General features: G+C 33.0%; 3 protein-coding genes across 3 annotated transcripts; all 3 read left to right on the top strand.

Annotated features, from left to right (window-relative positions):
• The first annotated feature begins 6,408 nt into the window (after positions 1–6,408).
• Positions 6,409–8,736, top strand: LOC125824442 (protein CHUP1, chloroplastic). Its single transcript, XM_049503820.1, has 2 exons — positions 6,409–7,619; positions 8,256–8,736. The coding sequence occupies exons 1-2, from the start codon at positions 6,531–6,533 to the stop codon at positions 8,718–8,720; spliced, it is 1,554 nt and encodes a 517-aa protein (XP_049359777.1). The 5' UTR covers positions 6,409–6,530; the 3' UTR covers positions 8,721–8,736.
• Positions 8,737–9,591: 855 nt separating this feature from the next.
• Positions 9,592–16,210, top strand: LOC125823887 (peptidyl-prolyl cis-trans isomerase FKBP16-4, chloroplastic). Its single transcript, XM_049503252.1, has 10 exons — positions 9,592–9,695; positions 10,002–10,148; positions 10,697–10,752; positions 10,841–10,896; positions 11,213–11,270; positions 12,143–12,217; positions 13,130–13,219; positions 14,578–14,655; positions 15,729–15,769; positions 15,890–16,210. The coding sequence occupies exons 1-10, from the start codon at positions 9,623–9,625 to the stop codon at positions 15,915–15,917; spliced, it is 702 nt and encodes a 233-aa protein (XP_049359209.1). The 5' UTR covers positions 9,592–9,622; the 3' UTR covers positions 15,918–16,210.
• A 731-nt stretch (positions 16,211–16,941) lies between these two features.
• Positions 16,942–18,996, top strand: LOC125823876 (wall-associated receptor kinase-like 20). The gene is made up of 2 exons (XM_049503244.1): positions 16,942–17,777; positions 17,931–18,996. The coding sequence occupies exons 1-2, from the start codon at positions 17,048–17,050 to the stop codon at positions 18,938–18,940; spliced, it is 1,740 nt and encodes a 579-aa protein (XP_049359201.1). The 5' UTR covers positions 16,942–17,047; the 3' UTR covers positions 18,941–18,996.
• Positions 18,997–19,253: the final 257 nt, after the last annotated feature.

Genomic DNA, 19,253 nt, shown 5'->3' with positions numbered 1-19,253 from the left:
TGACACCCCTGATTCAGCAAAAACTAAAATTTGACACCTCTGATTCAGCAAAGGCTCGAATATATTTAATTGATTACTACATACTAACATGACTCTTGAATTGTACTAAAGTTGGTAGTATAGAAAATTTAGGGACATATAATTGCATTTTTGAAATATTATAAGAAAATGTATATTTAAACATTTCTTGTTAGGAAATCTATATAAACGTAAATCTCAAAAATTTCCTTTTAAAGATGTAACCATAGTGAAATTATTATTTTTCGGTTTAATTATTTTGTTTCCGAAATTTCCCCCTTGATTAATCTTTGATTTACCTTGGATAGGGCTCTATGGAGGCTAAAATGCTTCATACCAAAACATCTTATTTTTCACAACTCAAATTCGAAAGTTTTGATTAAAAATAAAATATTTTACCCCAAGAAACGGCTAAAATGATACTCCTTCCATTCGGGTTCACTTGTTAAATATTTCCTTATTTGATTTCTATTTTTACTTGTCATTTTTGACAAATCAAAAAAAGACAATTTGTTTTTTCAATTATATCCTCAATTTATTAACACTGAGATAAAGTCTTTGAAAAATATAATGAGTAAAATTTGTTTAGAACTCTATCAACTAATAGGGGTAAAATAGTTAACTCAAATACTCAATATATTAATTATTATTTTTTTAATAGGTGTGCCAAGTCAAAATTTGACAAGTAAATTCGAACAGAGGAAGTATTATGAGATGGTTTAAATCCCTCCATCCTTAATCAAATATTTCGAATTCTAGTCTGCAAGAATGAAAAAAAAAACCCTATTTAGAGTGTGGCTTCCAAAAATGTATCTTGCAATAATATGTGAATTCAAATTGATCAGACTCAATTACATTATACGGGGTACCAATAGAGAAACCAAAACAAACAAACAAACAAAAAGATAGTATCAAAGTATCAAATATTGTTATTCATTCTTGAAGAGGAAAAAGGTGAAACATCACGTGATTCGATTACAAGGAGAAAAGGTTAAAAAAAAAAATCAATAATTGTAGAAAGCTAAGAAGGAAAGGGTGGCCTGTTTGGATTGACTTTTGGCTTATGACTGTTAGGATTTCTAACTTGAGCCTATTTGAATGGGCTTTTAAGTTGGTCAAATTGACTTAAAAGTCAGTTTTTGACTTATTAGACTGTTTGACAATTATCAAAGTGACTTAAAATAAGTCACTCTTGGCTTATTTTAAGTCAAAAGTTAAAAGTCATTTTATGTTGACCAAGTATATTACCTTTTTGCCTTTAATTCTTTTACACAATTTCCAAATTGCCCTTAAAACCCTAACATTTCTTTACCTCAAATTTCTTTTTCACGTTTGTGCGGCTGGAAGCGTGAAGTGTTCTTCCTTTTCTCTCAATTTGAAGGGTGAAGATCTAAAGTGTGAAGTAAGTTATCTTTCGATTAGCTTTATTCCTTTTCTCTCGATTGATAGCAATGGTATCAGATGTAGGAAAATAATGAATAGTTTTAAGTTTTTTCTTGATTATCTTTTGATTTTTTATTTTTTTTATTATGTATTTTTTTTGTGTGTCTTTTGTCGCTGATCCTATTTTGTGTTTTTTTTGTGGATCATGTTTAACAGCTTTAAGGGTATTTCAGATATTTTGATAAAAAAAATGTTTACCAGCACTTATTTGCCAAACACATCAACAACTTTTTTTTTCAACTGCAACACTTTTATCCAAACACATAATTACTTATTTTAAAAATAAGTTTCAGCACTTTGAAAAGTTACTTTTTAAACCAATCCAAACGCGCTCTTATGGCTTTTGACTTATTTTTGTTATTTTGACTTTAAAATAAGTGTTTATAAACACTTTTTAACTTTACCCAAACACTTCAAAACTGCTTTAAAATTATTTTGGCTTAAAAGCACCTAAAATAAGTCAATCCAAACGGGCACTTAAAACATAAATAATTTTTAATTTCAAACCTTTTATTTTATTTATAATAAGATAAACTATAATTATATAAATATTTATAATTTATTTTAAATTATAATTAAATTGTTTTAAATACAATTAAACACCATTTCAACTATTCACTATCAATCTATTATCACGTTTATTTTTTTCTTTTGGGTTTTTGGAAATAGGTCCACAATTCACGTGAATAAAAGTGACCTATCTCAAATTAAGTTTTGTTTTTTTTGTACCATTTTTTATATCAAAACATACTAATATCCAAAACTATCAATTCTCTAATGAGTGTTACATTTATTTTTACATGTTTATTTTTTCTAATCCGTTGGAATAGTTATTGTGGATGGAGATACTTACGGGGCAACTCGAATATATTTGTGGTCTAAATCAATATTTATGAGAGGCATTAGATTTATTTAAAGCAATTACAGTTAAATTAATATTTTATTATAATTGTTTGATTTTCTCTAAATTGGTTTTTCATTTTTTTTTTTTTCTTATAATAACATTGTACCTATACTAGTGATATTCATTATAGCAATATAATTTCTGTAAAATTACCCCTAGTAGCCATACTCAAATATATATTGTGTAAGAATTATGTATAAAGAATATTAAAATATTTATGATAGTCATAATTAATGTCATGCATGCAGATGATAAATTTCAAATTTAAATATTTAAAAGGAAACAATTATATTTAAATAGGTCCATTATATGCACTGATCATAATTTTATGAGGAAAAATGAATGATGTTTGCTTTTTTACATCATTCCTTCTTCATACTATACAATATCATTACATTAAATTTTTGACATACTTTTACTTATCATAATAGTTAAATAAGATATAAAGTATCATTATATATACATATCATAATTCTCAAAACCAAAAATTAGCTTATTTTATTGTTTTAAAAAATCCACCCCCCTCCCCCCCCCCCCTCCACAAGCGTTAGGTAGCGATCTTGGATATTTGAGAGAGTAATTATTGGAGCACAGAAAAGGTTGGGGCACCGCGACCGCGGACACCGTGGCCACTATTATTACCATAAAAACAATTTTTTACGATAATAAATATACACATGGAAAAGTTTAATCTCAAAATTCATATTTTATATGTAATGAAATGAATTTTAAACAATATAAATATTTATAATTTAATTTTAATTTTTTAATTTTTTTTTCGTACATTCAATCAAATATCATCGTACAAATTGAAAAGTTAATAGTCAAAAATCTACATTTCCAACCATTATTCACTACTCCATCCGTTTCAGGTCATATTAGTTGATGACTTTTTATTTGTATCGTGCTTAAGAAATTATAAATAAGAACATGATTTTATTATTTCACCTCTTAAAAAACTTCTTGGAAATTTTACAAACAAATGTGAATACTTTCAAAAAGAATTAATTGCAAGAGCAATATAGGAAAAGCCGAAAAAGTTAATTAATTTTTACTTGATTTAGTAAGATGAACAACAATATGAGATAACTATTTTTAATATAATGATCAACTAATATGAGACGGGGAGTATCCATCTGTTATCACTTTCCTTTCTCTTTCTGGTTTTTTGGAAATATAGGCCCACAAATCCACTGAGTATACGTGACCTATCTCAAATTAAGTTTTGTTTTATATGAATCTTCAATGTAATATTTCTATATCAAAAATATCAATTATTTAATGTGTGTTACATTAATTTCTACGTGCATTGGGGTATTTTAGAGAATAAACCTTGGAGCGAGTAAAGGTTGGTGAAACTTATTTCAAATATCACAACGAAAGCTCTTTTCAAAAAGTAGAATTCAACTAGTGAAAATTGAACACGTGAATACTACCTCATTCCAATCGTCTAAAGCATTAGGCTACAATAGTTTGTTGAATTCAGGGTGTCCAAAATATATTATTTAATTATTTCGTGTATCATTTTACTTATATATACAATATTTTATTTCGACGAAGGATATCCACCATGTAGCTACGCCACTGATGTAATATACGAATATCAGAAGCGACTTAACTTTAATCTCAACTAATTAGTATTGATAGACTATATATTTTACTTTTTTGATCACTAATTTCACATAAAAAATAAAAATAGAATATATTATTTGAAATAATTCAATGCAAGGTTGTAATTGAAAACTGGAAGCCGTTGCTGTGATTTTCTAAAAAAATCAATTTCATATATACCAAAAACGTGTATATATACACATTTCAACAAAATGCCAATAAACATATAGTTTCGTGATGCTTTTAAATTTGTATTGGAAGGGGGGGGGGGGGGGGGGGAGACCAAAATATTAAAGAAATTATTTAATTAGAAGATGTGGCTATTCACAATTTATAAATTTTCTTGTTCTTAAAATACTTATTTAATTCACATTGGCCTCAAAATATTTTTTTTGTTCTTTTCTACTTTCGAAATTATCATGATAGGTTCATAATCAATAATTAAGGACCAAAGTAATTAAAGTGACTAATCAATAGGCCTTTTTGTTCATTTTTCTACTAGTCTTGATTTAATAAATCTAGAGAAACAAATCAGATTCTTTTTTACTATGTAAAATATCTTAAATTTATTGTGTTTTATATATTTTTTAACATCGATCATTCATCCTCTTACGATCAACAAATTTGTCTCATATTGATATGTCTCAATTTAATCTTTGCTTTCGTATCGCCTCTATATATATAACATACTTCTTTCATCATAATCTTGATTGGAACATTTGGATCTTGATAAACAAATTGTTTTTCTTCAAGCTGTTAACATTTCTAACTAGATGAGCTTAACTCAATTTATTTCTAATTAGGTTCTACAAAAGCATTTACTTCACAATATCCTCACTACGTTCATGTATGTTATTTGCATTATCCATTGATCTTTCCATAGTGAACTCCGTAAAAAAGGTTACGTTTGATAATATTTTGGCAAGAGTTTTCATTAGTCAATTTCAATATATATGATCAGCCAATTTTTTCATAGGCTAAAACGAATCGGACTAAAATGAGTTCAGTTGAAATTAACTAAGTTGATAAATGGACTGGTTGGGCGGGTTGGATGCGATTTTGCCACCCTTGAGGCAAATCTTAGTTTGCGGCCCACTTAGAATTGGATTGGATTGGCATTTTTAAGGTCCTTATAAATGAAGAGTTAATCCGTTCAAGCTCATCAAAAATCAAAATTTGCCAAGGTAAAATGGATCAGTCACAACTTAATTTTAGTTGTAATTATGTTACTTTATATATATATATATATATATATATATATATATATATATATATATATATATATATATATATAAATACAAATTATACACATATATATACAATTATATGACTAATATACAAATATAATTAGCCTCTCTCCACTCTCTGCCCTCTCTCGCTTGCCTCTCTCCTCTCTCTCCGAATCTCGCTTGCCTCTCTCCTCCCTCTCCGAATCTCGCTTGTCTCTCTCCTCCCTTTCCCAATCTCGCTCGCGAGATATACAAATACATATGTATACTAGTTATATATATAATTAGCTGATATATATACATATACAATTTGCCTCTCTCCATTCTCTGCCCTCTCTCGCTCGCCTCTCTCCTCCCTCTCTCAATCTCGCTCGCCAGATATACAAATACATATGTATACCAACTACATATATACATATACAATTCGACAGATATATAGATACAATTCGTCTCTCTCCGCTCTTTGCCCTCTCTCGCTCACCTCTCTCCTCCCTCTAACATATAGCTACGAATTGTAATTAGCAAACTATAGATATAAATCATAATTAAGTTATTTTTGAATGGAATATATATATCTTCTAATATCTCTTCTATACAATCCTAGAAAGTGGAGATCTTGCAAAAGGAAAAGTTTCCCCACTATTTACTTTCATTACAAAATACACACGCGTTTACACGTTGCAATATAGTCAGTTGGACAAGAAAAGGACTAGTGGAAAACAACAATAACAATAATAAAATAAGATTTGGGGAGGATAAGTGTACACACATTTTTATTTTTTTTTAGAGATAGAGAAATTATTTTCGATAAACGTTCAACTCAAAGAAAAACAATCAAAAGTAGTTTAAAAAAAGAAATAATTAAAGTATCAAGAAACAACGTATAATAATAAAAAAACAACAGATAATAACAAAACATGAACTTAAAAGTAAGGACTAATGCAAAAGAGAAGAAAACCAATTGAAAAAGAAAAATTCGACACTATATACTATTACATACACAATATCACATGCATATCATGGTGGAAATCAAATCAAGGGAAAAACAAGTTACTAATATTAAATATCAATGCCATAGGGAATTAGATTCCCCCAAAAAAGCATATGTAAGGAACTATTGAGTAGTCAAAAAGCAAACACAAACACTGTTTTTTTTACAAAAGATAGCTTAAAGCAAACACATAGGTAAAGAATCTATTAAGCTTTAAATTTGTTATAAACACCATTATTTCTTCACAATTATACAACACACACCAAACAATCCATTTATAGAATCTTGATATATCAATTTCATCTCTCAAAAAACTTTAGATTAATTCATAAACATGGAAAACAATAGCTCAAAAGTAGAGATGATGAAGCCAGTATTCCTCAAGGCTGGAATACCAATAGCCCTCACTTTAGCTGGTTACATAATTGCCAAAATCACAACTAGAAAAATCTTAAATTTTCAAATTTCACCAATTCAAGAAAATCCTCATGATGTCTCAAGAAAAGATGAAAATGGTCATCAAAATCTTGAAACTTCAGAATCTTTATCTTGTATAGAAGCACATGATTATGATGATCATTGTTCTACAAATACCCTTTACAATGATTCATCAAAAAGTTTTGATCTTTATCAAAATAAATCCAAATTTCAAGCAAATCATCATGAAATCTCAAGAAATGGAGATGGTCATCAAAATCTTGAAAATTCAGAAACTTTATCTTGTATTGAATCTGATGATAATGATCATTGTTCTACAAACACCCTCTACAAAGATTCATCAGAAAGTTTCAATCTTTATCAAGAAAAATGCAAAATTCAAGAAAATCCTCATGAGGTTTCAAGAAATGAAGATGGTCATCAAAATCTTGAAAATTCAGAAACTTTATCTTGTATTGAAGCTAATGATGATGATCATTGTTCTACACATACCCTCTACCAAGATTCATCAGAAAGTTTCAATCTTTATCAAGAAAAACACAAAATTCAAGAAGATATTAAGGCCAAATTTCAACACTATACTCACTTGAAAGAGAAAGAAATTGCACTTATGGATATGCAATACAAGTTGTTACTAGAGATCAATAAAGTTGAGTTCTTTAGTAAGGAAATTACACTAATGGAAGCAGAGAGCCAAAGATTTCAAAATATGGTAATTGAATATTTGAAAATTATGGAACTTCTTGATTTGTCAAATTCAGAAAATAGTTTGCTTCAAAAAAGAGTTAAGAAGCTTTTGAAGAAGATTAAAGAACATTCAAGAGTTATGAAGGAACAAAAATTTCAACTTGAAGCTAAGGAAAAAGAAATTTCAAGAAATCAAGAGGGGCTAGAAATGAAAGATCATGTCATCAAGGAAATGGAATTGGAAATTCAGCAGCTGAAAATGGAGCTGGAATTGGCAAAGACTTCAAATCAATCAAAGGTAGGTATTTTTAATAAACCGTGATTTAATGGATGGTCATTCAACTTTTAGTTAATTTAACGTATTAAAATCGTAAAACTATTTTAATAGTAGAAAAATAATTTAATCATATTTACATATCATAGAATCAACCTCGTGCACATGAAAATTTGATTATAAATACCAACAAACGAATCGAACCTCCACTAATAAATAACGTTGCTCGGAGATGAATAGTTAACTGCAGAGGATAAAGATTGTTTAAGAAGAAAAAGTCGTTGGTTCCTTATGGTTATTTGTTTATTTGTGTTTTCTATCATAACAAGGAAAAATGCAAGTAGATCGCCGCATGTATGAAATGTATAGCCATGTCAACAACTCACTTTATCGTAATATCCACTTTGCACCACCAAGAAAAACAATTCAACTTCAAGTTACATAATATCTACCACCTAACATCATTTTTTGGTGTTTTTTTTCTTGTGATATATATGCTTAATTGAGTTATATTTCCGTTATAAAAATTGGTTTTATGACTTTAATTGCAATAAACAAAAAGTTGAATGACCATCCACGAAACTAATCCGTTTATTTATTTCACATACATGAAATTGTGAATACATTGTATTGAAATGTTATTAATTCCTTGTTTTGCAGAATGATGTTGAAGTTGTGACAATAGAAGATTACAAAGAATTGGCAAATGAACTTGAGCAATTGCAAAAGGAGAAAGCTAGTGAAGACAAAGAGCTAATATACTTAAGATGGTGCAATGCATGTTTAAGACATGAATTAATGAGAAGAAATCAAGAACAAATGGAACAAGGGAAAAATCAAGAATTGAATTTGGGAGAAGAAAATAGAGAAAATGTTGAAAAATTTGTACCAAAAGTACATGATTTAATAATTGGGAGGAGTTCATCAGTTGGGCATAATGAATCTTGTTTAAATTCACCTATTAATGATCATTCAAAAAGGAGAAAATTAATGCAAAAGTTCAAGAAATGGGTAGAGGGAAGTGATAAAATGAAAAATGAAACAAATTGCTTTAAGAGGAATTGTGTTTCTGATCATACTGAGGATTTGATTCATCCTGCTAGAAAATCATGTTCTAGTGCCTAATTATGTGACTATATATTTGTAATAATTCCTTCATGATTTGTGGTTGGTAAAAACTTACCCGCATTGAATGTTTACACTAAATTTTTTTAATTGAGATATTCAAAATAGTCTCACAAACTTGTACCGTATAATAGATGAATCTATTACTATCCTTGTGTTCTGAACTTGATTCTTGGTACAAATGGAGGAGCAAAGAACTCTAGTTTTAGTTATGTTTTACTTTTATTATTGCCTAATTTGAGATTGAATCTTTAGAACCATTTGCTTAAGAGGTTCGGGACCTTTATAGTCATAACTCTTCCTACGATTTTACCTTCTTCTGTAATAGTGATCTATCCCGTCAATCCACTGATCGAGTTTTATTTATCTTTGTCTAGTGAGGGTTGTCTAGTCTCCTCAGTAGGAAGTTGGAGTTATCTCCGATTTTGAAAACAGTAATGTAAATGTATAATATGTGTTTGCATGAAACAAGTGCGCCCAATTATATGTTGTATTTGTAATTTCTTTATCAACACATTTTTTCACTGATTCTACGTCGAACACTTATGCATATATCAATTAATTAATCACTCAATTACTATAATAAACACAAGCACAAGTATGATCTTTTCTAGTATTCCTTAGGGGAAAAAAGAAGAGAAAATAGAGTAGCATGTGCTAGTCCAATTTTTTATTTTTTGGTCTAGGTATTCAATGCTTAAAACTTATTGCACTTGTTTACATAAATAAGTTGAGTATAAGTTGAAAGGGAAAATTGCCATGGGTCCTAAGTGATATATACAAATTGTGGTTCATATTGAGGATGTTATCTCTATTTTCCCTCTTCTTCTCTAACAAAAGATGGCACACATACAGAGAAGATGAAAATAATAATCTTATTGCTACTTCCATAACTGTCAAGAATGGATCTTCTCCTCTACCATCCTCTCAAAGCCACCCCTTTCCTCAACTCTCTCCCCTCAACACCCTTCTCAGGTAACTCTCTCTCTCTCTCTCTCTCTCTCTCTCACACACACACACACACACACACACAGAAGATGAAAAGATTACTAATTGAAGCTAAAGTTTGAATCTTGAACTTATAGGAAACAGACCCATGTCACTAATTAAAGCTAAAGTTTGAATCTTTAACTTGTAGGAAACTGACCCATGTGACTAATTGAAGCTAAAGTTTGAATCTTTATCTTGTAGGATGGCCCATGTTACTAATTGAAGCTAAAGTTTGAATCTTGAACTTGTAGGAAACAGACCCATGTTAAAGTTTGAATGTTGAATTTACAGGAAACAGACCCCTTTCAGCCAACTGGAGTAGAACAGCTTTACCTTGTGTTTGCTTGTCAAAATCATCATCTTTGGATGTTCCAGAAATTAATATTTCTCAGCAGAATGAAGGAAGAAGGGCAATGATGGGCTCTTTTCTTATAGCTGGTAGCTCTCTTCATTTCTATTTCTTGTTTTTCAGTCTTTACATTTCATCATTTTGAAGCACATTGAGTTGTAGAATGCTAGTATCAATAGAATTTCTTGAAATTTGTTGCTAATTATCATCTGTAGATGTTATACCCCATAGAATAAACTTGTATGATTGGTTCATAGAAAAGCACCCTACATACCGCTACGGAAGCAGGTACCCGTGGAATTTGTGGATGTGCGTGTAAGCTGGCCCAGACACCACCTTTATAAAAAACGAAAAAGAAAAACTCCATCACTTTCCCTTCTCGTCATTTTAATACTTTTGCTTTCTAGTTCTGTGTTAAGTGTTAATTGGTATTTTATTGTATGACTGTCCATTAAGAGTATTGGTAGTTGTTTCAGATTTCTTTTCAAGATTCATTATTTTTTGATGGATTATTACTTATTTCTCATCCCCTTGGGATGCGGCCCTTCCGGTCTTCCCTGGTCTGTATGAATGTGGGATGCTTTGTACATTGGGTTGCCTTTTAGTTGTTACTTATTTGATCTCTTTCACTACTCAGCTGCTGGCCTTTGCCTCTGCGATGTGGCTGGAGCCGCTAGCACAAGCAGAAGAGCTGTAAGAATAATTTCCATCTGCCTTATATGGATGCTGAGAATGCTCTCTTCTGTATTTATGGAAATTTTGTGTATTTTTCTTTTTGCAGCTCAGGGGAGCAAAAATACCAGAGAGCGAGTACACAACTCTTCCAAATGGTCTAAAGTTAGTATACAATTTTGAAGCATCTGAGTACTGTTTTCCCTACATTTGGATTCCTTTTACATTTGGTTGTTACACAAATTATAAAATCCCTTGGACTTGAAACAAGATTACTGTAGCTAACTTGAGTCTAGGGACGCAATATCTTAGCTCAACATATAATGTACACATTTTCATATACAACATTGTCCTCCTACAATAAAGGAAAAGAAATATGTATTCGTCCATCTAATTTCGAGGCTAGAAGCAGTAGTCTGATTTGTGATTTCCTGCCTTATTTGTGGATTATTCACTTTATTCTTCGGTGTAAATCTCTCAGGTATTATGACTTGAAGGTCGGTGCTGGAGCTGAAGCAGTGAAGGGATCTAGAGTTGCAGTACGGTTGTGCCAAAGTTGAATTGAGTATCTAAGTACAATGTTTGATTTATCTCGAAAAACATATTTGTATAAGTTAATATGCAACACCACATCATTAATAATCCACCATTAAGTGCATTGTATAGGTAAAATGTACCTTCTTTGTTTGAGCTTTCTAGATAGCAGTTCCACAGCTTCCAAGCTTTTCTAGTTTAGAGCAAAACACTTTGAGATCATTGCATCACATGTGGTATACTAATATTGACTCATAGGATTTATATTAAGAACTAATCAGACAACAGGATGTAATAGATTGCTGTCCTGTATGGAAGTTTCAGGGGCTTTTGTTTGAGGTTCAAATTTCCTACTGAGCCCCAAAAGGATCTCTGTTATGGTGACATGTTGCCACTTCTCATTCCACAACCACTACTTGTCTTTCACCCTCCACAATGCTTTTCTGAAGTTCAGGCCAGCACGATATCGTTAGAGTGGTATTTAGGATAGAATTATACAAGAACCGAAATAACCAATCATGTTGATCCCACTACCAATGAGTCAAATGAAGCTAAAAACGACATCTCAGTAAATGCTTCATCAATCTAAATTATTTAGTTCATAGGTTACAAGGAATGCCATAGACCTTTCATGAATTGTTTAATGGTATTGGTGATCTCTTTGTTTATCGTAACAGTTAGGCATGTCACATGCCAATGTTGCCCTTGAAACCTTATATTTTGAGTCATTTTATGATATATTTGAAAATGTAATGCATGTAGTCTCTCTGTACTTTGCAGTTTCTTCGTTCATACTCAAGTATAATATATTTGTCAGAAATCTAGATTTACAGAATGCTTCTTAAAATCTGAATTGTTTATTATGTCATAATTCTAGATCCACTATGTTGCTAAATGGAGGAACATCACATTCATGACAAGTAGACAAGGAATGGGAGTTGGTGGTGGAACAGTAAGATTCATCTGCTTTAGTTTTTCCAACCTGTATAATTTGTATGGCAAATATCAGGAAATCTTAGCAGCTCAGTTGGTTGGCTGACTACCTGAACTTTTCTCCTTGTTGGTGAGGATTCGCTTCCCTACCTTATAATCCCCTTCCCCATTTCCCTTTTAGAAAAAAAAAGTATTGGAAATATCAGATTCAAGCTTCAAGTGTGGAAACCTGCTACATGTAAAACAATGAATACTATTGCATGATTAGTCAAGGCGCACCTTGGAAAGCTAGATTAGAACTCAAGCACCTTCATTTGAAATGTTTTGTATAGAAACCTTAGGTATAATTGTGTTATGACATTCCCGTTAGCTTAATTGATAGATTGATGTCATTTCCCTGCTTCTGGACAATGCCTATGTAATATTTCTGCTTCATGTTTATTTAATAGTCCTTGATTTGGAAATTTTGTCAATTCTCATAATCCAGTTCTATATGATACCTAATTGGAGAGGAATCATTTCATGGGAAACTACAAATAAATGATTACATTGAGTAAAGCAAGAGCCAAAATATATTGTCATTCTTTCTAAGTTTTTGAGTATCCATAGTCGTCCCTTTGAAAGTGATACTGGGAACATCCATCCTCTAAGAGATATGAAGAACTATAGAAACTTTTCTTTCTTTCCTCTACCTTTGTACAGTTTGCCTGGTTTTGATTTAAGATTTCGTTAATTCAATTTGCTTGGGTTTGACAGCATTATGGTTACGATGTACTTGATCTGGGTATAATATCAAAATGATCGAGAATTAATTTGTATTTGTGATGGAGTGGTATTCTCTACGTCTATCGTACGATGAACTACGTGACTTACTTTTTCTGTTTTTGAGATGCCATCATGTTTCTTATCCAATATCCTTTACTTCCTGTAGCCATATGGATTTGACGTTGGCCAATCAGAAAGGGGAACAGTCCTTAAAGGATTAGATCTCGGTGTTCAAGGGATGCGAGTAGGAGGGCAGGTGAGACAATTACCTTAATTGTACTTTCATCACATTCAGGATATTTCTCAATTGAACTGCATAACCTTCTAATGGAGTTTCCTGAGGAGAGGAATATGCTAAAGCTTGTTTTTTTATATATTTTATTTTTTCTAATTTGAAGAGTCAACTTCATGCCCCCGTCAAACCTCCTGCTCTAATTGTGTGATCAATATTCAACTGCTAAAGTTTTCTAAGCTTTTCAGTGTTAGCTTCCTCAAAATGAGAAAATGGGAACAATTTGAAATGAAAATCCAACACTATTGCTGAAGTCAGATCAAAAGAAGAAGAAATAAAATAGGATAGCTCAAACTGAAGGAATGATACAGGACTTCTATGCAGTAAGAAGAGATCGGACAAACTACAATTGAAGTTCCGTCGAGCAGTTCTAAGACGAGTAATGTTTTATGGGGTGAATTGGGCTTCTAATGTGCAACATATGCTTAAGATGGGTGCCCTTGAAATGTAGATGTTAAATTTTGATGTGCGATCATACAAGATTAGAAATTATAACATCTAACAAATTTGCACAAGTGGATATATATAGAAGATAACCTGAGAGAATGCTGCTAAGATGGTCTGGTTATGTCCTAAATAGACCTACAAATGCATAGATCCAATAGGTGCAACAATGTGATGATTGAATGTTTTTAAAGGAAATGTTGTAAACCTAAAGTCAACATTGGGGAAGTTAACTCAAGAGGCCTGCAGTCTCTAGATCTAGTGCAGACTTAACTAAGAACTAAGCACGATAAAAGAAAAAGATCTATATAGGTAATGCCACTAGTTGAGAATAAGACTTAGTTGTTATTATTACACTCACATAAGGTTTGACTTTTCCACAAGTCCTCCTTATCTAAATGAAGACTTGAATATCAGTATAAGAATAAATGTGAGATTTTAGAGAACCTCTAGTTGCAGAGAAACTCTACTTGCCTTAAAAGAGAAACTATACTTGCCTTAAAAGAGAAACTATTTAGTTATTGTAATGAAATGTGCCCGAATAGAGCATGGATATAGAGGATTCATATTAATGTATTGGAATTGAGGCATAATTGATTGAAAGTATAATTGTGGTCACATTAATGAGATCATCCTGTACTTGATAGTCAGTGCACAAAACATTTAAGTATATGTAGGCTTTTCATCAGAATGTCCTTTAGGTTCTAGCTTTTCCCTGAGCTTAGAATAATGAACTACAACTAGTTAAGTCATAATTCAGGGTGTCATGCCGATGACTGATGAAATATAACTCAGCATAGTTGCATCAATAATGATGGATTAATTACTTTACATGGAGGCGATAAACATTTGAAAATGAAAATGTTATGTATTTGCAGCGCCTGCTCATCGTTCCTCCTGAGCTAGCTTATGGGAAGAAAGGCGTGCAGGAAATTCCTCCAAATGCAACAATTGAGGTATCATTTTGTCGTTGCATTCATGTGCTTATACCGAAATTCCAAGAAAGACTAATCTTGTTTATCAAATAGTTTCTGAAGGCCATTTGGATTCAACTGTTTTGCACCCATTGTGGTCTATCAAACCTTTAAGTTGGTCTGTGGAATTCAAAATGCTGTCTTTACCTTTTCGCTATGAAAGATCATCATCATCACTCTTTTAGAATAACTTATCAGAATCATCAAATATGTGGCTAGCAGAAAACCTTTTTAATGGGAGCCTTCACCGTGAACCAGAGATTTGTGTTGATAGAAATATCGTGTTGGCATCTAACAGATGCAGAACATTCTTATCAACAGAAAAGTGTATCCTGCACGTATGGAATTTTATCTTTCTTGGGAAAAGTATGTGGGTGTGCAAAATACATCAGCCTCATAAAAGTGTAAACCTCCGAAAACAAAGATGACATAATCTTTAAAATATTCTTTTTTATGTGGTCACTTGTTAGCTTTGTTCTTTGTAAAAAAGAACGACCCCAAAGAAATGTTATATGAAAATTCTTTCAAGTCCTTTTCCAAACTGAGTGGCATGTGCTTGAGCTAAACCTTTTAGAGAAATGAAAAACATAAAATCTGCTACCTCCTACACATTCTCCCCCTTGTAATAATGTGTGTCATCATGTTTTATAATATGGCTACAAAGTGGTGATATTGCAGTAGCCTGATAAACCTAGCAACTTTGTAGTTTGAACGAAAACTTCAAACTGAGAACAAATGTAGAGAAACTTCGATTAAAATTTGTGTCAAGACTGTAACGTTATACATAACCCCCACAATTAAGAGCTGCACCTTGGATCACAACATCATTTCCTAACATCTAATAGGATCAGTTTTCTGCCCCAGTTCCGCGCAAGCTAGCCCAAACACCACCTCTACTCAAAAGAACGGAAATATCAGTTTTCCGCCACGCCTTTTTGCAAGTTTCATCTCTCATAATTTACTTATTCTCGAAATGGATGGTATTGTCTCTAACATTATTATGTGGTCATTGTATCTTTATTACTTCTTTCACCTACTGAATTTTTAATCTACAGATGGATATTGAACTGCTGTCTATTAAACAAAGCCCATTCGGGTGAGCAGCCAGCTTTTAGAATATTCAAAAAATTAATGGACTTGTTTCTTTGATTTAGCTTCATTATCCTCAGCATCTTATGTATTTACTGTAAATTCCTTTTTTTTTCTTTCGGTGCAGATCTCCTGTCAAAATTGTTGAAGGATAACCACAGTGTTCACCTACTTCATGTTATATTGATTCATCACCTGCAAAAGCACTCAGCCTATTGTATGAATTTTGAGAATACTAAGAGATCTGCTTCTGATTTGGTATTTTACCAGGAAAATGTCCCTAAATATGTTAATATTGTATAGTTCAAACTCATTGTCATGTTATGAGATTCAAATTGCTTTGAGCATATAAAAGTGCTGTAAGGACTTGTTCGAGAATAACCCCAAAGAAATGCCAGTGAGAAAATTCAGATATAGATAACTGAATCAACCAGGGGTGAAGCAACTAGTTCCCAGAGATATAAATAGTACAAAAGACATTAAGATTTAGTTTAGGACAAATTCAGCTCTGTAAGAGTCATTTAGGTGTCAAATTTCACCGTCTTGGACAAAATTCTTAGCTTCTCATTGGCTAGATTATGACATTTATAGTGTCTACCAAGATGGCTTATACTTCTCATTATGGCTTGCGGTCCTCTCTCTTTATAGATTTTAGTTACTGAATTTTATATTGGCACAGTTGTTTACATACTTCTTGCAGACTGCATTATTATATAGTGATGAAGTAATAGAGGACTGCTGCACATGTATGTTTATTGACAACTTGCAAAGTAATTATGTGGAACTGAAATCATCCTTAGAATTCGATTCTCTGTCATTATCCTCCTTTAGGCAAGTTCTTACCTTAATAAGCAAAGATTATATACCTCTTTCCAGAAAGTGGTAATTGAATTGCAGGTATAATAAAAATATTCTACAGGCAGAATTGCAGGGTAAGGTTGTGTACAATAGACCCTTGTGGTCCGGCCCTTCCCCGGACACGCGCATAGCGGGAGCTTAGTGCACTGGGCTGCCCTTTTTGTGTTTGTCACCTTCAGATAAGAATCCCTTTGCTCAATGATTGCCAAATCTTTTTGCTTTTACTAGATTCTTTTGAATATTTCCTTTTCATTTTTCATTCACCCACTTTATTCTCTTTCCTTTGCCTATATTTACCTAGATTCTTTTGAATACTTCCTTTTCATTTTTCATTCACCCACTTTATTCTCTTTCCTTTGCCTATATTTAAACACTTATGAAATCCTTTCTACCATAATATTTTCAACCTCTTCTTTGCTCTCACAAAATGACCATGACTATTCTTTACAGGAGGAAAACTAACCTGTATGTCTTACTGTTACTCCACTTCTTTTGTTACTCTTGTTCCCAAAAGACATGTCCAAACTGTGGTTCTCTAGAAGTTCCATATCCCTTGAGCACGAATCCCAACTGTGGCAACCCTGACTATTCTATCCGTTGTGATCCTCACTCTCACAAGCTCTATCTTGATACCCTTAATGGAAGCTCTTATGTCATCCTCAGAATTATGGCCTCGTTCCAGCGTATGGTGGTGCAACCATCACCCTGGATGCCTGGTACCTGTGTTACACAAGACATGTCAGTGAGTGAGGGACTCTGGTTGAACCAGACTCTTCCGTTTAATGTTACTTCTTCTAACACTATCTTCTTATTTAATTGTTCTCCTCGTCTTCTAGTATCCCCTTTAAATTGCACACCTTCTAGCTTGTGCCATAAATATCTGCTTAGCTCTGGACATGTAGATGCTAAAAGGGAACTTCAGTGTGCAAGTGATGTTGATCCATGTTGCACATTTATTGCTGGCGGTATGCCCTCAGCATACAAGATACGCCTGCATATCTCGGGTTGCCAAGCATTTAGAAGCATTCTACACTTGGATGCTATGAAGCCAGCTAATGAATGGGAAGAGGGATTGGAAATTCAATGGTCTCCTCCACCCGAGCCACACTGTAAATCACAATCTGATTGCTCTGGAGCTTCTACATGTTCACCTTCTGGTAAAAACGGTGTCTTTCGCTGTTTTTGCAATCGTGACTATTATTGGAACCAAAGTCTAGGAAATTGCATGAAGAAGAAACACCCTGGTTTTGTATTAAATATATCTATTGGGATTGCCTTGTTTTCGGCTTTTGCTGTTGTGGTGATTGCAGTTGCTTTGAAAAGATCAGGAAGAGTCTCAGCCAGGGCTAGGCTTGCTAAGGCAAGAGAAGACATTCTAAAATCAAACAATGGTGGAAAACCGGCCAGGATGTTTTGTCTTAAGGAGATGAAGAAAGCTACAAATGGATTCTCAAAAGACAGAATCTTGGGCCATGGTGGTTTCGGAGAAGTTTATAGAGGCGAGCTTCACGATGGAACGATTGTAGCAGTAAAGTTAGCCAAAGTGGGAAATGTCAAGAGCACTCAACAAGTACTCAATGAAGTTGGGATCCTTTCTCAAGTCAATCACAGGAACCTGGTCAAGCTTTTAGGGTGCTGCATAGAAGCTGAACAGCCTTTGATGATTTACGAATACATTTCCAACGGAACCCTCCACGATCATCTTCATGGTAAGTACTCCACCTTTCTTGACTGGAAAACAAGGTTGAAAATTGCTTCACAAACTGCAGAAGCATTGGCTTATCTTCACTCAGCTGCTTACCCTCCCATCTACCATAGAGATGTCAAATCTACAAACATACTCCTAGATAACGAATTCAATGCCAAAGTTTCCGACTTTGGGATATCAAGATTGGCTTGTCCAGGGTTGAGTCATGTGTCCACTTGTGCTCAGGGTACATTAGGTTACTTAGACCCTGAATATTTTCGCAACTACCAGCTAACCGATAAAAGTGATGTTTACAGCTTTGGGGTTGTGTTACTAGAATTTCTTACTTCTCAGAAGGCAGTTGACTTCTCACGAGACGAAAATAGTGTCAACTTGGTCTCTTATGTCATTCAGCAAGAAAACCACGGTTCAGTTATGGATGTAGTGGACAGGCGCTTGCTTGGCGAGGAGCCTTTGACTAATGTAACTACTGGTATGGACTCGTTCTTGGCGCTTGCACTTTCGTGTTTAAGAGAAACGAAGACAGAGAGACCCTGCATGAAAGATGTTGTTCAGCAACTTCACTGCATAAGTGAAATAGTTGATCAAGAAGAGCCTATTGAGGTTAGTTAGAAGTATCATAGTCCTAGAAGAAAAAAAATGTCACTGGTCTTGATCTTTTAAAATTCATATTAGTGTAAAGAAGAATTTTATAAAAGGCATGGATCTTTTTGTTGTACTTTGAGGTTGGGATCAGATGCTTCTTTTTCTTACACTGGAATAGTTAAAGAAGGGACCGTTGGCATAACTAGTAAAGTTGTTGTCATGCGGAAGGTCAAGGGTTCGAGCTGCCGAAACATTCTATTGCAAATGCAGGGTAACTTGTGGTTAGTGCACCGGGCTACCCTTTTTCCAAAGATTGACTATTCTAGCTTAATTCAAATTG

This window comes from Solanum verrucosum, unplaced genomic scaffold, assembly GCF_900185275.1.
Source record: "Solanum verrucosum unplaced genomic scaffold, falcon-dt-bn FXZP01000125.1, whole genome shotgun sequence".
In the NCBI taxonomy this organism is placed as follows: Eukaryota; Viridiplantae; Streptophyta; class Magnoliopsida; order Solanales; family Solanaceae; genus Solanum; species Solanum verrucosum.
Note: the sequence above shows the minus strand (reverse complement) of the source record. Positions and strands in the feature narration are given on the sequence as shown.